The sequence below is a fragment of the Anabrus simplex genome, chromosome 1 (genome assembly GCF_040414725.1).
Source record: "Anabrus simplex isolate iqAnaSimp1 chromosome 1, ASM4041472v1, whole genome shotgun sequence".
NCBI lineage: Eukaryota > Metazoa > Arthropoda > Insecta > Orthoptera > Tettigoniidae > Anabrus > Anabrus simplex.
Window position 1 is genome coordinate 287,954,630 of NC_090265.1, and position 18,212 is coordinate 287,972,841.

General features: G+C 38.6%; 1 protein-coding gene across 2 annotated transcripts in view; it reads left to right on the forward strand.

Moving 5' to 3' along the window:
- Positions 1–18,212, forward strand: part of Smyd5 (SET and MYND domain containing, class 5) — a 286,654-nt gene that overhangs the window by 36,813 nt on the left and 231,629 nt on the right. For both annotated transcript variants that reach the window (XM_068231074.1, XM_067134770.2), the window contains one exon: positions 12,505–12,632. In XM_068231074.1, the coding sequence (XP_068087175.1) occupies positions 12,505–12,632 (128 nt within the window). The remainder of the gene's footprint in view (positions 1–12,504; positions 12,633–18,212) is intronic.

Below are 18,212 nucleotides of genomic sequence, written 5' to 3' on the forward strand. Positions count from 1 at the left end.
AAGGCTGCATTGATACAGATTTCTGTACTCGTATCAGATGCATCGCATTATTTCTAAGTTGATCTATGTGGTATTTTCTCACATTTGATCTGAAAAATAATAAAATTGACATAAATTACATTGCCCTTATATCTTAAATTTCTACAGATGGGCTAATTGGAAATAATTCTTGGTATATATCATGCATTTATTTAATAAAAAATAAGTTACTATTAGAGATGATGCTTCCAGAAGTACAAAACTTTAAAGTAGGAACAAGGAAATTAGTAATTTACATGGAAATATGTCCTCAAGGATTTTCAGTTATAAGCTAGCAGTATCGCGTCGAGTTCACCGGGTGAAAAATATAATTAAAAAGACGTGAAACGATACCGTAGTGGAGAGATCCGTCCTTTATGCTTGCGAAGAACCCACTAAGCTGGTCCTAGCACTATTTTTACTTATATAGAAGAATGAAAGCGAAACTTAGACACTAAAGCACAGTGGTAAAGCCAGAGGTCCCTACGATTCAGAGAGCCTGGCAATGAATAAAAAGGGTGAGCCTCAAGATCTCGGAAAAAAAGTGAGGAGAATCTTAAGGAAAATATTAGGACCACATAAAATCTGATGGGGAGTAGAGGAATAGAAAAAATTGATGATATCTACAAATACACCGAAAAAAATCACTGTCACCATGCGAAAGCGAAGGCTAAAATTCTATGGGCATCTAAAAAGAATGGATGAGAAACGGCTAACTAAGAAAATATTCAAGCACATCACTGGACTGAAAGCTTCGACGAAATGGGTAGAAGAGGTGAAAAGAGATGCAATAGAAAGTGGACTTACAATGGCTATGATTCACAACAGAAAATAATTTAGAAGCAGAATGGACAGCATCAAAACATTCCAGGAGAAACCACTAAAATGTAGACCCAAATTGGTCATATCTGAGAAAGGAAGATTAGAAGTGAAAGGATGAATAGGTTCTGGGAGGAGAAGAAGAAGAAGAAGAAGAAGAAGAAGAGAAAGCCTTAGGTTCAATGCGATCCATAGGAGGCCAAATTCGAAAACAAGGAGAAGAATGAAAACGGAGGCACTATAAATCTCAGATTTGTGAACATTTAATTTGTTTCTATTCGCCAGCATTGGTCAGCCAGGTCAGCTGTCATGAAGACTATTTTCTGTTGCCTGCAATAAATCCTGCATCATGTGCGCCCACAAGGCCGCCACCCTCGTTGAGAATAAAAGACCGCGTAATTGTCGTGACATGCGCGCCTAACCTTATTTTTGTCACAATTTAATAGGATGCTAGAGGCTTGTTAAACTGAGAGTTTACGCCCCTCAGACTCTCTTTGGTTCCACCTCCAAGCACAACGGTTACTAACTGGACCTCACAAATCCTGACCAACGGTTTTGTCGTAAAGATAGTTTTGGCAACCTTGTAAAACACGCTGTGGCATCGTCCTAGTCGGGCTATATTAGATCGGCAACATATGTTTCGCGAAGGCTTAGCAGAAGTGTAATAGAATTCACGATTTTTTTTTGTAAGTTGCTTTACGTCGCACCGACACAGATAGGTCTTATGGCGACGATGGGACAGGAAAGGGCTAGGAGTGGTTGGGGAGCGGCCGTGGTCTTACCTGGTGTGAAAATGGGAAACCACGGAGAACCATCTTCAGGGCTGCCGACAGTGGGGTTCGAACCCATTATACTGGCCGCACATAGCGACTGTAGCTGTCGAGTTCGGTTCACAATTTTTAAAGGGAGTTTTAAAAATTGCATTTCAGTTGTAAATTTCTATTTTCACAGAAAATGAACCACAGTTCAAAATACCGATTTAATTTTCATCCATTCTGTGACAAGAGACCACCGGCGTTCTAACTCCTCGTTCAGTAATTTAATGATTACTTACATTTTAGCAATACAAAAGAGTAATTGAAAGTAGGCCTATATATGCTACAATGAAATGCGATCATAGTTCTCAATCACTTAAAAAAAGATAAAAGGAACAAACGAACTTACCTCGTTACTGCGACCTTGACAGGCTGCCCTTCCATCCGTAGTGAAATTGAGATCCCTGTGATCCACTGCTTCAGCTAGTAGGACTTCGACGATTTTTTTTCGGGCATTGCCGCAAACACACTTGTTTTTCTTCTTCCATCTCACAATAAATCACAACACGTTCTGAACATACAGCGTACGCGTACAACAGTTCGCATCGAAAGGCAGGTACAGGGCATATAGGTTCTGCAATATAGTTCGACGTTGACTGGTTATCGCGTATGTCTTAGGAGGTTGGAGGGGTTGAAGGCTTCGAGGTCAAATTGTTCCTTGTTTCTCCTGATGGAAATTTCCCTAGAACTATTTCTGGTGACTTATGATAATTCCCATTCTTGTTCGTGGGGTAAACAGATATTGAAAAGAGAGAAGATAATTCTGTAGAACGTGCTAGCTACAATATAATGCACTGGAAGAAAATCTGCTTTTCAAAAATACAGTCAAAAGGCATCGAATAGGCATTTATAGTCCAAATAGGCACAAACCCCTGAAATAGGCATTTATAGGCACAATAAAAACAACGAAATATAGCTAGAAAGACCCTAAGACGGATTTATATCTCAAAAGCCTACGTTTCTGAACACAGGAATAAAATAGGCAAATTCCCGTCTCTAATAATTACATTCATAAATTTCAAATTTGTTGTGTATCATGAAATGAAGTATTTATTTTTGGTATCTGTATGTGTAACTATTCATTCTGGAGTAAGCAAAATTATACTTGTGTTTGTTATTAATCTTTTTATGTGAAATATAAAGGAACTCTGCAGTCCGAAAAATTATGACGGTCACTGTATAACTTTAACCCTCCGTCGGGTGCAGCTGGCCTGAGAGGCCAGGAAAACATGTTTTGGCATGCCCTCCCTCCACCCCACTCCCCAGCAGGCCGCCCCAACGAATAGTTTCCTGACTCGTGGCAGTGTATAAGACACCGTACCTCAGTTGACTGCCAGTCTCCATGCGGCACGCCTGTAACTTCCGCGGCTTGTGAGGCCGGCTGCGCCCGATTACGTCATAATTTTGAAGGTGAGTTTTTTCAGAATATTTTTATTGCAAGGGTTAATTTTACTCGAAATAAGCTTGTTCTGTGTGAAAATTCATCAATATCTTTAGAAATAAGTGCTATTCTGAACCTGGCCTCTCAGGCCGAGTGCGCCTGATAACGGTACATCGATAACTAATTTAAGTATTTATATCTTTAGTTTCAGATTTCCTGCTGAAATGGCCCAAACATTGTATGATGTCTCCAACCCCAAGGATGTTGCGGAAATACAAAGCATCCTCCTTGAGGATAATAGTGATGATCCTGCTTTAGTTGAGGACTTGGGTGAAGAAAGCGACATTGCTTCTGAGGACGAGGTTGAAGAACGTGAAGTGGACTCAGAAACTGAACAGGAAGGAGGGACTAGTGGTGAGGAAGATGAAGGAGAAGAGAACATACCGGATGCCTTTTTTCTTGGAAGAGACAAACAGACAAAGTGGATCAAAAAGCCATCTCCGGCTGCTGCTCGTCGTGCACAACGTCACAACATCATTACACACCTTCCAGGTGTAAAAGGAGATGCAAGAAATTGTAAAACCATATTACAATGTTGGGAATGTTTGTTCAATACCGATATTTTGGAATTGATTGTCAAATATACCAACCAATATATTGACTCAGTCAAAGCCAAATTTGCCAGAGATAGAGATGCCAGAGAAACAGACCTCATAGAAATTAGGGCATTCATTGGTCTATTGTACCTGGCTGGAGCTTACAGAGCAAACCGTCAGAGTCTGGAGGAACTATGGGGAACAGAAGGAGATGGGATTGAAAAATTTGGCCTCGTGATGAGTATAAAACGGTTCAAGTTCCTCATACGTTGTATTCGTTTTGACGATCGTACCAGCCGTTCACAACGGAAAGAATATGATCGACTTTGCCCAGTTCGTGAACTGTTTGATTGTTTTGTTCACAACTGTCAAAAGAACTACATTCCGGGAGAAAATGTCACAATCGATGAGATGTTGCCAGGATTTCGTGGAAAGTGCGGTTTCAGACAATACATACGATCTAAACCCACCAAGTATGGGATAAAGATATTTTCCCTTGTTGATGCCAGAATGTTCTACACATACAATATGGAAATTTATGCAGGAAGACAGCCTGAAGGGCCATATAAAGTATGCAATAAGCCAAGTGACGTGGACAAACGATTGGCTGAGCCTATTTTTGAGACAGGGCGTAACATAACATGTGACAATTGGTTTTCAGACATTGATCTGGTAAATGATTTGAAAGAGAAGAAGCTATCATATGTTGGGACAGTAGGAAAAAATAAAAAGCAGTTGCCGCCCAGTTTTGTCAATGTCAGAGGGAGGGATCAATATAGCAGCTTGTTCAGATTCAACAATGGTAACACTTTGATTTCATACATACCAAAGAAAGGGAAAAATGTAATTCTCATTTCATCACTTTGTGAAACTGATGCCATTGATCAATCTACTGGAGTGCAGAAGAAGCCAGAAGGGATTACATTCTACAATATAACCAAAGGTGGAGTTGACACAGCTGACCAAATGTCTGCAACTTTCAATGTGAGCCGGAACACAAGACGCTGGCCGATGGTCATTTTCTTTGCCTGTCTGAACATAGCCGGCATAAATTCCCAAGTGATTTCGATTGGAAATGGACTGGAAGCACTAAGAAGGAGAATCTTCCTCAAAACTTTGTCTCATCAACTAGTGGACATCTAGCCCGGCGAAGTCTGAACACAAGTGGAATGCCTACTCAGCTGCAATTGCGCTTGAAAAGGTTTTTGCCCCAAAAAGAACGTGAAACGTCTTCCTCCATACCTCCCAAAAGACGCAAGTGTGGTACATGCATGGCTGAAACAGGATTCAGAAGGATGACAAATTACGAGTGTCATAATTGTCATGAACCGATCTGTCTAAGCCACGTAAAACCGCTGTGCCAGACCTGTTATTCAGCTGCTGATTCTGAAGATTCATCGTAGGTTTCTGTTCACATCTGCGGCAAAGAAGGATGGTCCTACGTCAGAAGACAGTGTATTTCACCTTTGTATTTCAGTTCTTTTCTTTTATAATGTTTAATTAGTCTAATTTTAACATTTCTTTTGTGATAAGTGATCAATTTTGGATGTTTTAGTTTAAGCTTTATTTCATGTAATAAACATTTTCTTTCCCGTTAGTTTGGTATATTTGCCTTCCTTAGATTCTAGCAAAGTATTAGATCCTAAGCAAACTATTAGGTAGAGAGGAGGGGTTAAAATATATGGGTGGCCTCTCAGGCCGGCTGCGCCTGATTTTGTTTCGTTCAGAGGTGCGCCCGACGGAGGGTTAATAGTGTAATAACACAGTTGACAGGTAGGATGGGACTGGGAGTAAAGGACGAAATGAATGACGTAGCTAGTCAGAGGAGGGAAGAGAGTGAGCGAGCGACAGACAAATCGAATGAGTTGTGAATGATATGAAGTTTTTGAACTGTGAATGATGTGAAGTGTGAGAACTGTGAAGTGTTTGAACTACCAGTTCATTGAAATTGAGTGGTTAGTTCACACTTCATAGGAGTGAAGTGTTCATTTGAACGACTCAATCACGAGCTACCCATCACTAACTGCAATCGAGAGCATACGAGGTCCCGTCTCTTTGAACCTTTTAAAAATCATTTCGTTCCCGACTATAGAGTCTAAACAGTGTGAATCTATTCCCAAATGGTTTCTGGAGATGGTCTCTTATATTCTCAGTTGGTGTGTATGTAGCAGAAGCTACTCCTTCCGAATAAAGCCGTCTGTAGAAGACATGCCAAACCATCAGCTGATAACTAGTGTACCGTATGTTACGAGTTGTACTTCCGAATGTAATACATAGTAACTGGAACCATTATTTTGATAACTGCGGCTGTTAAAACACAGACCCCTATTTTTAAGTACATTTCATGCTTGTTCTCTACATTTATCACATCAGGATTCTATAAACAGCTGTCCATGAGATAAGACAGACCACAGTGTTTAGGTTAGGTATATTATCGCCCTGATGGTGCCAAAAGTTCCTCGACAGAACATACATACCGTACATACATACATACATACATACATACATACATACATACATACATACATACATTATCATTATAGACTGTTTATGCCTTTCAGCGTTCAGTCTGCAAGCCTCTGAGAATTTACTAAACATCGCCACAATCCTCGATTTGCAACTAGTGTTGTGGCCTCATTTAGTTCTATACCTCTTGTCTTTAAATCGTTAGAAACCGAGTCTAACCATCGTCGTCTTGGTCTCCCTCTACTTCTCTTACCCTCCATAACAGAGTCCATTATTCTCCTAGGTAACCTATCCTCTTCCATTCGTCTTACATGACCCCACCACCGAAGCCGGTTTATGCGTACAGCTTCATCCATCGAGTTCATTCCTAAATTAGCCTTTATCTCCTCATTCCGAGTACCCTCCTGCCATTGTTCCCACCTGTTTGTACCCGCAATTATTCTTGCTACTTTCATGTCTGTTACTTCTAACTTACGAATAAGATATCCCGAGTCCACCCAGCTTTCGCTCCCGTAAAGCAAAGTTGGTCTGAAAACAGACCGATGTAAAGATAGTTTCGTCTGGAAGCTGACTTCCTTCTTACAGAATACTGCTGATCGCAACTGCGAGCTCACTGCATTAGCTTTACTACACCTTGATTCAATCTCGCTTACTATATTACCATCCTGGGAGAACACACAACCTAAATACTTGAAATTATCGACCTGTTCTAGCTTTGTATCACCAATCTGACATTCAATTCTGTTGAATTTCTTACCTACTGACATCAATTTAGACTTCGGGAGGCTAATTTTCATACCATACTCATTGCACCTATTTTCAAGTTCCAAGATATTAGACTGCAGGCTTTCGGCACAGTCTGCCATTAAGACCAAGTCGTCAGCATAAGCCAAACTGCTTACTACATTTCCACCTAACTGAATCCCTCCCTGCCATATTATACCTTTCAGCAGATGATCCATGTAAACTATGAACAGCAAAGGTGAAAGATTACAGCCTTGTCTAACTCCTGTAAGTACCCTGAACCAAGAACTCATTCTACCATCAATTCTCACTGAAGCCCAATTGTCAACATAAATGCCTTTAATTGATCTTAATAATCTACCTTTAATTCCATAGTCCCCCAGTATGGCGAACATCTTTTCCCTCGGTACCCTGTCATATGCTTTCTCTAGATCCACAAAACATAAACACAACTGCCTATTCCTCTCGTAGCATTTTTCAATTACCTGGCGCATACTGAAAATCTGATCCTGACAGCCTCTCTGTGGTCTGAAACCACACTGGTTTTCATCCAACTTCCTCTCGACTGATCGCACCCTCCCTTCCAAGATGCCAGTGAATACTTTGCCTGGTATACTAACAAATGAGATACCTCGATAGTTGCTGCAATCCTTCCTGTTTCCTTGCTTGTAGATAGGTGCAATTACTGCTTTTGTCCAATCTGAAGGTACCTTACCAACACTCCATGCTAATTTTACTAGTCTATGAAGCCATTTCATCCCTCCCTTCCCACTATACTTCACCCTTTCAGGTCTAATTTCATCTATTCCTGCTGCCTTATGACAATGGAGTTTATTTACTATCCTTTCCACTTCCTCAAGCATAATTTCACCAACATCATTTTCCTCCTCCCTATGAGCTTGGCTGTTTGCAACACCACCAGGATGATTTTTTCCTTTTACATTGAGAAGATGTTCAAAATATTCCGTCCACCTCTCCAGTGATTCCCTGGGGTCTATTATGAGTTCACCTGAATTACTCAAAACACTGTTCATTTCCTTTTTCCCACCCTTCCTAAGATTCTTTATTACTGTCCAGAAAGGTTTCCCCGCTGCTTGACCTAGCCTTTCCAGGTTGTTACTAAAATCTTTCCATGACTTCTTTTTGGATTCAAACTGTTTGTTTCGCTTGTTTCTTTCATCTACATACAACTCCCTGTCTGCCTCGGCCCTCGTTTGGAGCCATTTCTGATAAGCCTTCTTTTTACGTTTACAAGCTGCTCTCACTTCATCATTCCACCAAGATGTTCGCCTTTTCCCATCTTTACACACAGTTGTTCCTAGGCATTCCCTTGCTGTTTCTACTACAGCATCCCTGTATGCCATCCATTCACTTTCTATATCCTGAACCTGCTTACTGTCTGCTGTTCAAAACTTCTCACTAATCATATCCATGTACTTCAGTCTAATTTCCTCGTCCTGAAGATTTTATACCCTTATTCGTTTGCAGACAGATTTCACTTTCTCTACCCTAGGCCTAGAGATACTTAGTTCACTACAGATCAGATAGTGGTCTGTATCATCGAAAAATCCCCGGAAAACTCGTACAATCCTAACAGATTTCCTGAATTCGAAGTCGGTTAAGATATAGTCTATTATGGATCTGGTACCCCTAGCCTCCCATGTGTAGCAGTGAATAGCCTTATGCTTGAAGAATGTATTCGTAACAGCTAAACCCATACTAGCACAGAAGTCCTGCAAATGCTTCCCATTCCCATTAGCTTCCATATCTTCCCCACATTTACCAATCACCCTTTCGTATCCTTCACTTCTATTCCCAACTCTCGCATTGAAATCGCCCGTTAGCACTATTCTATCCTTGCCGTTGACCCTGACCACGATGTCACTCAATGCTTCATAAAACTTGTCAACTTCATCCTGATCTGCATCCTCACATGGTGAATACACGGACACAATTCTTGTCTTAATTCCTCCCACTGACAAATCTACCCACATCATTCGCTCATTTACGTGCCTAACAGAAACTATGTTGCGTGCAATGGTATTCCTGATTATGAGCCCTACCCCAGACTCTGCCCTTCCCTTTCTAACACCCGTCAAGTACACTTTATAATCTCCTATCTCTTCCTCATTATCTCCCCTTACCCGAATATCACTTACTCCTAGCACATCCAGATGCATCCTCTTTGCTGACTCAGCCAGTTCTACCTTCTTTCTTCCATAAGCCCCATTAATATTGATAGCTCCCCATCGAATTCCATTTCGTTCGCCAAGTTGTTTCCAAGGAGTCCCTCGCCTGTCAAATGGGAGTGGGACTCCATTACTCCCATAGATCCGAGGCTTGCTTAACGTGTTCTGAGCTCGGTAAATTCATGAAGCAGGATGCTGCCCTACTTGCACATAGTCCAAGTGAGGATCTCTCCTCTAACGGGTTATGGACCACCGGTGAATTGTATAGTCCTAGCCGCCTGAGCACAAGGAGGGCCACGGCTCAGAATATGGCGGAGATGCCCACTCCCATTCCATAGCAACTGGTATCCCGACTCTCAGGACCACTTACTAGGCCACTCAGCCGTTGCCCATGGTTCACGAACTAGGACGTGACTACAGTAACCCACAAACATGAACCATGCTCGACAGAAAGAATAAAAATAAATAACAGGAAAATATACCGCATTTATGAATATATACAGGTGTGCTGGTAATGCATTTTATTATCATAATGTTTAATTCCGTACGTTCTTTGTTTCTTTTTATTAACGCATGCCCTAGTATGTTTTGTCTGGCGTCTCCAAAAATTGTTAAAAGTTCGTGGGGACATAACATTATTATTATTATTATTATTATTATTATTATTATTATTATTATTATTATTATTATTATTATTATTATTATTATTATTATTATTTGTTAGGTTCAGTGGCGAGTAAAACAATCCTTTTAATTGGATAGCTTTTATCACGTTCTAAACTTACTTCTCTCCATATATATACCTATATTGGCCCGAGTTACGAGATATAAAACGACCACTTTGTTAATGATCTCGCCTGCTGTATAAATAGCAATAACCGCGAATACGCGAATATTTCTCAATTAAAGTAAACTCGTTTCCTCATCCCGAGGTGGTACAGCTCTTTTTAGACACACCTCCAATGGAGGGGAGTTACGTATACCGCTTTTACCGCATATCAACCTTCCCGCCATTCGTAAATCTCTGGAAGTACGGTACCGGGAATCGAAGTCAGACTCCCGAGAACAGCAACTAATTGTGCTAACCATTACGCTGGCGGACATTATTAACTAAAAAACACAGGCATATAGCATGACTGATGCATGCTTACAATGCACGGGTCGGACACGAAGCTAGGCCTATTCACCTATTTGTGCGATGTCATCAGAGCTGCAGTAGACCTACGCTATGGAGGAGGACATTTCTTAACTACGAAACACAGATATACCGCTTGGATTCGACGCGTTTTCATTGCGTAGGTCGAACGGACGAAACTATTCACAAATTTGTCATCAGAGCTGCAATAAGACTTGTACCCGCTTCGAAGTGGAATCGTTGTTCTTCTCTGACGAATTACGTTGGGGGGGGGTCTTATATGTGAGATTTTTTTTATTTTCTTCGTCCCGAAAAGCCAGGGGGGGGGGTCTAATACACGAGTAAATACGGTAACTAGCTTCAGTTGAGGTATCATGTGAGGCAATGGAGGATGATGGATTTTCTATGACGACTATAGACTCAACCATAAAGAATAAAAGAAACAGAAGAAAATGTTGGGTTGTAATTATTTGAAGGGAAGATGTGAAGAAGCAGTGGAGGCCATTGCGCTGGTGTGATTAGAAGATTATATTGAGGGGCTTAATTCATTCATACTGTTTGTTGACTGGAACCTAGGTGAAACAGTCTAAAATGAAGTATGTAATGTATGCATGTATGTTTTTTTTTTTTAAATTTGCTGTACTTTGCACCGATACAGATAGGTCGTATGGCAACAATAGGATAGGAAAGGCCTAGGAGTGGGAAGTGGCCATGGCCTTAATTAAGGTACAGCCCCAGCATTTGCCTGGTGTAAAAATGGGAAACCACGGAAAACTATATTTAGGGCTGCCGATAGTGGGGTTCGAACCCAGTATCTCCCAGATGCAAGCTCACAGATGAGCGCTCCTAAACACACGGCCAACTTGCCTGGTGTATGTATGCTTCAATCATGGAAAATACTGTATATGTACATTTCAGGATAAATAGTCAGGAATTCACATATAACTTTTTGAATTCTGCAAATATTTTTGTAATGTGATGTGGGTGTCGTGTCTGGCCGAGGTGGTAAAGGCACGCTCGGTTCACCTGGAAGGACGTGGATTGAATTCCCCTTCAAGAAGTCGACAAATTTAAGAAACTAGGTTTTCATTTCCGGAGGTGCATTTGGCCCTGATGTTCACTCAGCCTACACCAAAAAATGAGTACGATGTTCAGCTAACCACTCTACCCCACCAAGTGCCGAGGTTATGGTTACTGGAAGCCTTTACCTTCCACCCCTCCAAGGGCCATCATGGCATGTATGGAGATGACTTTGCTTTGCTTTCCTAATTATTAGACGTTAAATGGGGGTAAGAGTGGGTCCATCTATTCAATACAAAATATTATCTGTGACAATATAACTATATTTTCATTTTTATAAAACATTGTGTATGTTCTTATTAAAAATGATTTCTTCTTCTTCTTTTGAGACCATTGGATCTCTTTAATCAACCCTTTAGTTTGTCAATTTCTTGATAGGAACTGTCCGAGCCTTGCGGTCCTCCCAGTACTTCTTCATTAACAATAAATATATTATTAAATTATTAATGAATTACTACAGCATTATTAAATTAATAAAGGATTATGAAGTTTATATTATATGATGACAATTACTAGTTTCTCTGGTGTGTTTCAAAGCCTGTATTAATCATCAAAGTAAATGAACAGTAAGATAGGAATTAATACAGTGAGGTTTTCTGTAACATTATTTATCTCTTTCATTTCAGTATGGCTTCTTAATTGTCCATAAGAAATATGTGAAATACTGTACGTAGGCTGCAGAAGATAAATCATTAAACTTCACTTCGTATATGATAGGAATCAGTCGAGGGATGTTCCACCATTCAATAATTTATATAACGTGTGTCATTTATACCTTTAATAAATGAAGACTAGTTTTGATTCTCTTGGAATCATCATCAGTTCAAACAAATACATAAATCAGAAAGGTATCAGGATTAACACACATTTTACATTGAATTTTCCTTAACAATACAATTCTTCTAGTCTTCGTTTATAAATGGTACACATCATATAAAGTGTTGAATGGTGGAACATCCCTTGACTGATTCCTATCATATAATTCAAATGTCAACACAAAAAGGAAAGTTATAAATTATGACTTCATACCGGGTCATATAAATCTGAGACATGCCATTTGTGAGTGGTTCAGCAAATGGCACACACCACATGATGTTGATCGAAGCCTTAACTCTAGCTGTGGCATTGTTCTGTATAACCATCTGTTGGTGTGGCATAGCATATCAAATGCTTATTAAAACTCCAATTCATTATTATACCATACAATTTTACATTTGTATGAATTTGGTTTTATCCTCTTTCTAATTTTTTTTCCCCCCAGGGTAAAGGGCTATTTGCTGTGAAAGCATTTAAGAAAGGAGATATTGTATTTGAGGAGCGGCCATTAGTTTGCTGCCAGTTTGCATGGAATTCTGCTTATGGATATTTAGCCTGTGATTTTTGTATGAGGTGAGTAAATTTTAATGAAGTACCTTTCAGTAGTCATAGTACCAATCATAGATCATGTTACTAGCTTTTTAACTATTTCAGAGGAGAATTAGAATATATTCAGAACATGTCTTATCAACCAAGCTAATAAAATTAAGGAATTACCATAAGTCTTCACACAAGAGCAGAGGATAGTGGCTGAACAGTAGCAGTAATTAATTATATGGACACAGCATTATTATCTTTGTTTTATTCCAGCTGATTATGGTATTTATTTAGTAATCTTAAAGTTTTTGTTTACCACAACATGAAATTCAAATAACAGTTTAATTCATTTCCTGACTTGCAGTGACCCATTTTGTTGAATGTTCATAATTTTCTATATTCTATGAATCATAACGAATTGCTTGGATGCATGGCACTATACTTGTTCTTGTATCCTCTAGAGTGTTCCGAGTGTTAACTGCTGAATAAAGCTGCTCTTGGAAAAACTAAAATATGGATGTTACAAATGGAATGTTTGTGGTGATTTTAGGATTTTGGGATTTCTTCTGGGGCTTCAAGGTGGCTATACTAAATATTCTTCCTTCCTCTGCCTGTGGGATAGCAGAGCATATGATCAGCATTACACCAAGAAAGAATGGCCAACAAGGGAAGAATTCATTCTAGATGCACACAACATAAGAAATGAGCCCTTGTTTCCAGGGAGAAGATTCTGTTCACTCACTCCATATCATACTTAGACTTGCTAAACAATTCATCAAAGGTTTAGATAGCAAGAGTGCGTCTCTGAGCCTCATCAGACAAATGTTCCCCAAGTTATCTGAACCAAAAATAAAAGATGGAATTTACATCGGACCTCAGATTAATGTGATAAACATGAAATGAAAATCCACAGCCTGTTTCCAGTCATTCGACCGGGTCAGGAATTGAATGAATGAAGCCCCATATAGCGGGGACGATAGAAATTGGGCCGGCTTCCGAAGCCTGTCGCACTCCTCTGGGGCAATGATTAATGAATGACGGGTGAAATGAAATGATATGGGAGAGTGTTGCTGGAATGAAATATGACAGGGAAAACCGGAGTACCCAGAGAAAAACCTGTCCTGCCTCCACCTTGTCCAGCACAAATCTCACATGGAGTGACCGGGATTCGAATCACGACCTCCAGCGGTGAGAGGCCGGCGCGCTTCCACCTGAGCCATGGAGGTTCGAAATTCATGTGGTGTTAAAATCAAAAGAACTTGTAGATGCAATGCCTCTTGATGAAAGAAATGCTTGGTATGCTTTTAGAATGGTAGTGCAACAGTTTTTGGGCAATGATAGAAGTGAGAATTACATGAAACTGATAGAAAATTTGATACAGAGTTATCATGTACTTGGATGTAAAATGTCAGTGAAGTTGCTCTATTTGTTTTCTCATATTGGTTTCTTTAGGCCAAATTTAGGAGCTATAAGTGAAGAACACAGTGAACACTTTCGTCAGGACATTCACTCCATGGAAAGAAGGTATCAGGGACGTTGGGACTGTGCTATGATGGGAGACTACGTGTGGGGTATAGTACAAGCAGAAGGGTCAGAAGAACATAAGAGGAAAACCCGTTCTAATATACATTTTTGAATGTCACCATTGTTGTATAAAGATTCAGTGTTGTTGAATTACCTGCACTTATTCCCACCAATTCTTGATGTACTGTATGTTAGATTTCTTCTATAGGACTCTAGTTGTATTAAATAAGCATGCAATATTAGTAGCTTTTAAGAAAATTGAAAAATTCATTATCACATCCAAAATATTGACACTTACGAAAAACTTCTTATATATTCATAATCAGCATCACCAATTTAAGCAATTAAACACACACAAAATAAGATAACAAAAAACTTTGTCAATTTTTTTTACATAGGGTCCTGCACACAGCTCAGAAGGGTAAATGTATGGATATTTTAGAAAAGTAGTGGGTTTCTTTGGGGCAGAAACAAAATAATTGAATTTAATTGAGTAATTGAATGAAGAGAATTTATTATTAAATTGGCAAGTACATTCATAGGAAAGAAATTTAAACAATGAAGGAACGTTTTAGTTCACACCCCTGTTTTTTCTAGCCCTTCCCCACCTCTTTTCTCTCTCACTTCATGTCCTTGACATCCAGTAGCTATTACAACAACCTCTTTTCCCTCCCTTCTTTCCCTTCCCCACCATTACAGGTAGGTAAAGTCATATTTGTTTTGAATTACGGGTCGGCTGTTGTCGAAATGGTTCTGGTTCAACAAGTATACAAGAAGCCACACAGTAATCTATCATTACATTTTTGCTTGAAGTCTTCTTTTAATTTTTTTTAATAGTTGTGGATCAATTTAGTTTTAGATTTATAGCGTAACAAAGGAGCGAGTTACAGCAAACCTGGCTCACATGTTCTGTGAGAAAGAAAAGCAAGATCACATTGATTTATGAATCAAGGTCGGCTGCATGTATTTGAGTTTTGATTTGTAATTAAGAGATATAAATTTCATTGTGAATGGTCCATATTGAACTGTGATTACAATTAAAATTAGAAATACAATAGTTCCACCTTTTCAATACAAATTGAAGTAATGTGGTTTACTTTACAGAAGAAACATTTATTAGGTACTAGTTTCGACCCATTAATCAGGGTCATCATCAACCAAAAGCACGAGTTACACAATGTATCAAATAGTCCAGAGAAATTGTAAAAAAGTTGCAAAAACGTAGTGGAATTGACACTATAAAGATGAAGAAGAAATAGTCACAATTGTGATAATAGTTTTTGATAATGCATAAAATGCATAAATTAATGCATTTGGTTGCCGTAGAAGGATCAATTTAATATGATCAGTCTGGATACTGAAGAATCTTTAGAGTTGTCCTTAAAAAACTGAACGTGAAAGTAGCGCTTGAAAGTCAAATTATTTCTGTGATATAGGTGGAGAAGATTTGCAGTTCAATTTGGAAATGAGTGAAATAAATAATATTGTTAGTAATAAAATTAGTAAAGGGGGTAGTGAGAAAAGGTGGAAAAAACAAATAGAAAAAGTAATAAAAATGTGACTCACCTTGCGCTGCGATGTGTTGGACGTTTTGTATAATTTATATGATGGGAAGCATGAATAAAGAAGATAAGGAAGGGAAGGGAAAAATGGGTAGGACAGATTGGAGAGAAACAGGGAAGAGAGGACGGGCTAATTTGAGGTGGGGCTGAGAGGTGAGGGAATATGAGTAATTGCTGAGGAAAGGTGTCATGAATTGAATGGAAAATCAGTTTTAGATTAGTTAAATTAAAATTTCTAAAAATAATTATCAGGTCAGATAGAATGTTGGTTTTCTCAGAAATGTCATTTAGGTTATAGTTTGAGTTGAAATATTGATGTAAATGTATAAAACAGTTTTCTGTTATATTAAGTAGGGGTCCTTTGTTTAATATCTGAAGGGTTTCCATATCTTGCTCTATGTTAGTAAAATTATGATTGTCCACCTACTTAACAGAAATATTTTGACTTTCAAGCCCTAATTTCACCTTCAGTTTTTTAAGGAGTTTAGTCTCTTTGAATGACATCTGTGTACCATCTTTCTACATTGTTCACTACGTATGCGTAAATTGGTTTATTGACACCGCTACTACCTTTGATGACAAATAGCTGTTAGAATTTCACAACGAGTGATTCAAAACTCTAAAGATTCTTCAGTATCCAGACTGATCATATTTAATTGATCCTTCTGCAGCAGCTAAATGCATTCATTTATGCATTTTATACATAATCTGAAACTTTTATCACCATTGTGACCTTCCCATCATATCAGTTATGCAATATGTCCAACACATCGCAGCGCAAGCTGTCAGAACTTCATAATGAAAGAATTACAGGTCTCAAGGTTCTTCGACATCCAAATTGATTGATCATGTTGAGTTCTTCCTTCAACGACAGCTAAGTGTATTAATTTATGCATTTTATGCATTATCTGAAACTTTTATCACAGTTGTGACTATTTCTTCTTCATCTTTATAGTGTCAATTCCACTATGTTTTTGCGACTTTTTAACAATTTCTATGGACTATTTGGTACATTGTGCAACTCATGCTTTTGGCTGATGATGACCCTGATAATGGGTCAAAACTAGTACCTAATAAATGTTTCTTCTGTAAATTATCATCATCATCATCATCATCATCATCATCATCATCAATGTCCCACTCCAGTCGCCCGGGTGTGGTTAACAAGCCTCCTCCACTTCTTTCTGTCCTTCCACTTTTTCTGCTCCATTACTTCCGCCACATCCAATCCAGCTTCTCTAATGTCCTTCCAAATCTGATCCATCCACCTTCTTCTTGGTCTTCCAACTGGTCTCTTTCCCTTAACTTCTCTTTCCAATGCCCTTCTTGCTACCCGTTCCTTTCCCATTCTTTTTATATGTCCGAACCATCTCGGTCTTGCTTTCTGTATGTTGTGTACTAACGGTTCTATAAAGTAACCCGCATTACTTGAATTTGTATTGAAAAGGTGGAATTATTGTACTTATAATTTTAATTCTGATTTGTATTCAAGCAGCCACAACAGTAAGTCTGTCTATTAATTTTAACTTTATTCATCAATTTTAAAGTGTTCTTTTCATATATTTTGTAAATAAGACTTTTTGTTTTATAGTGTAATGGAAAGCTCAGTCAGAACCCAGCTCAAAAGTTGTAAACCATTTTGGGAGGTATTTAAACAGACAAGGAGTACAGATGAGTTGTAATATAAATTTTATGTTCTAAGTTTCCAATGCACACATATATTTTTAGATAGTATATAGAGTATTCAGAATACTGAAAAAAGATATTTGTATATAATTTCAAAGATTTTATTTAAGATTGACAATTCTTTTATTATAGGAATGACTTATTTGATAGTATATTTTTAGTACAGTATATAATTGAATCAAGCCTGCAGATTATTATTTTGACTTTTGGTCACTGATGAGAATGAATGTGGTTCTCAAAATATGTACGGCAGGGTAATTATAATTAATATGGATTAAATATTTTTTAATTAGTATTGACAAGGCAGACACCAGTGGTGTGTTTGAAATTAGGAAAGTTCATAATATGAGGATAAAGTAGGAATTCAAGAGGACAAATTGGGGAAAATATTCACTTATAGGACAAGGAATAAGGGATTTGGAATAATGTATCATGGGAAATTTTCAATAAATTTCAAAGTTCTTTGGAAACATTTAAGAAACGGTGACATAAACAATTGATACAAAATCTGCCACCTGGGCAATAGCCCTAAATGCATATCATTGATGATTGATTGATACATAGTCATCTTAACGGTTTTCCCACAGTGGTGCAGGGTCCGCTGTTTGACTTGCCAATTTCTACTTGATTCTGTCCAGTGGATCTTTCGGGTTCGGATGCACATAAGTAGGTTTTCTTTATCCGATCAAGCCCGCATTAATTGGGCCGACCGGATAATAGATTTCTAGGCACAGAGATATGCAGCACTGACTTTGGCACAGATATTTCTTCTCTGCAGAGAGCATGACCATACTATTGGAGTCTACCTTCGCACATTTTGTCCATGATCAGAGGAAAGCCAAAG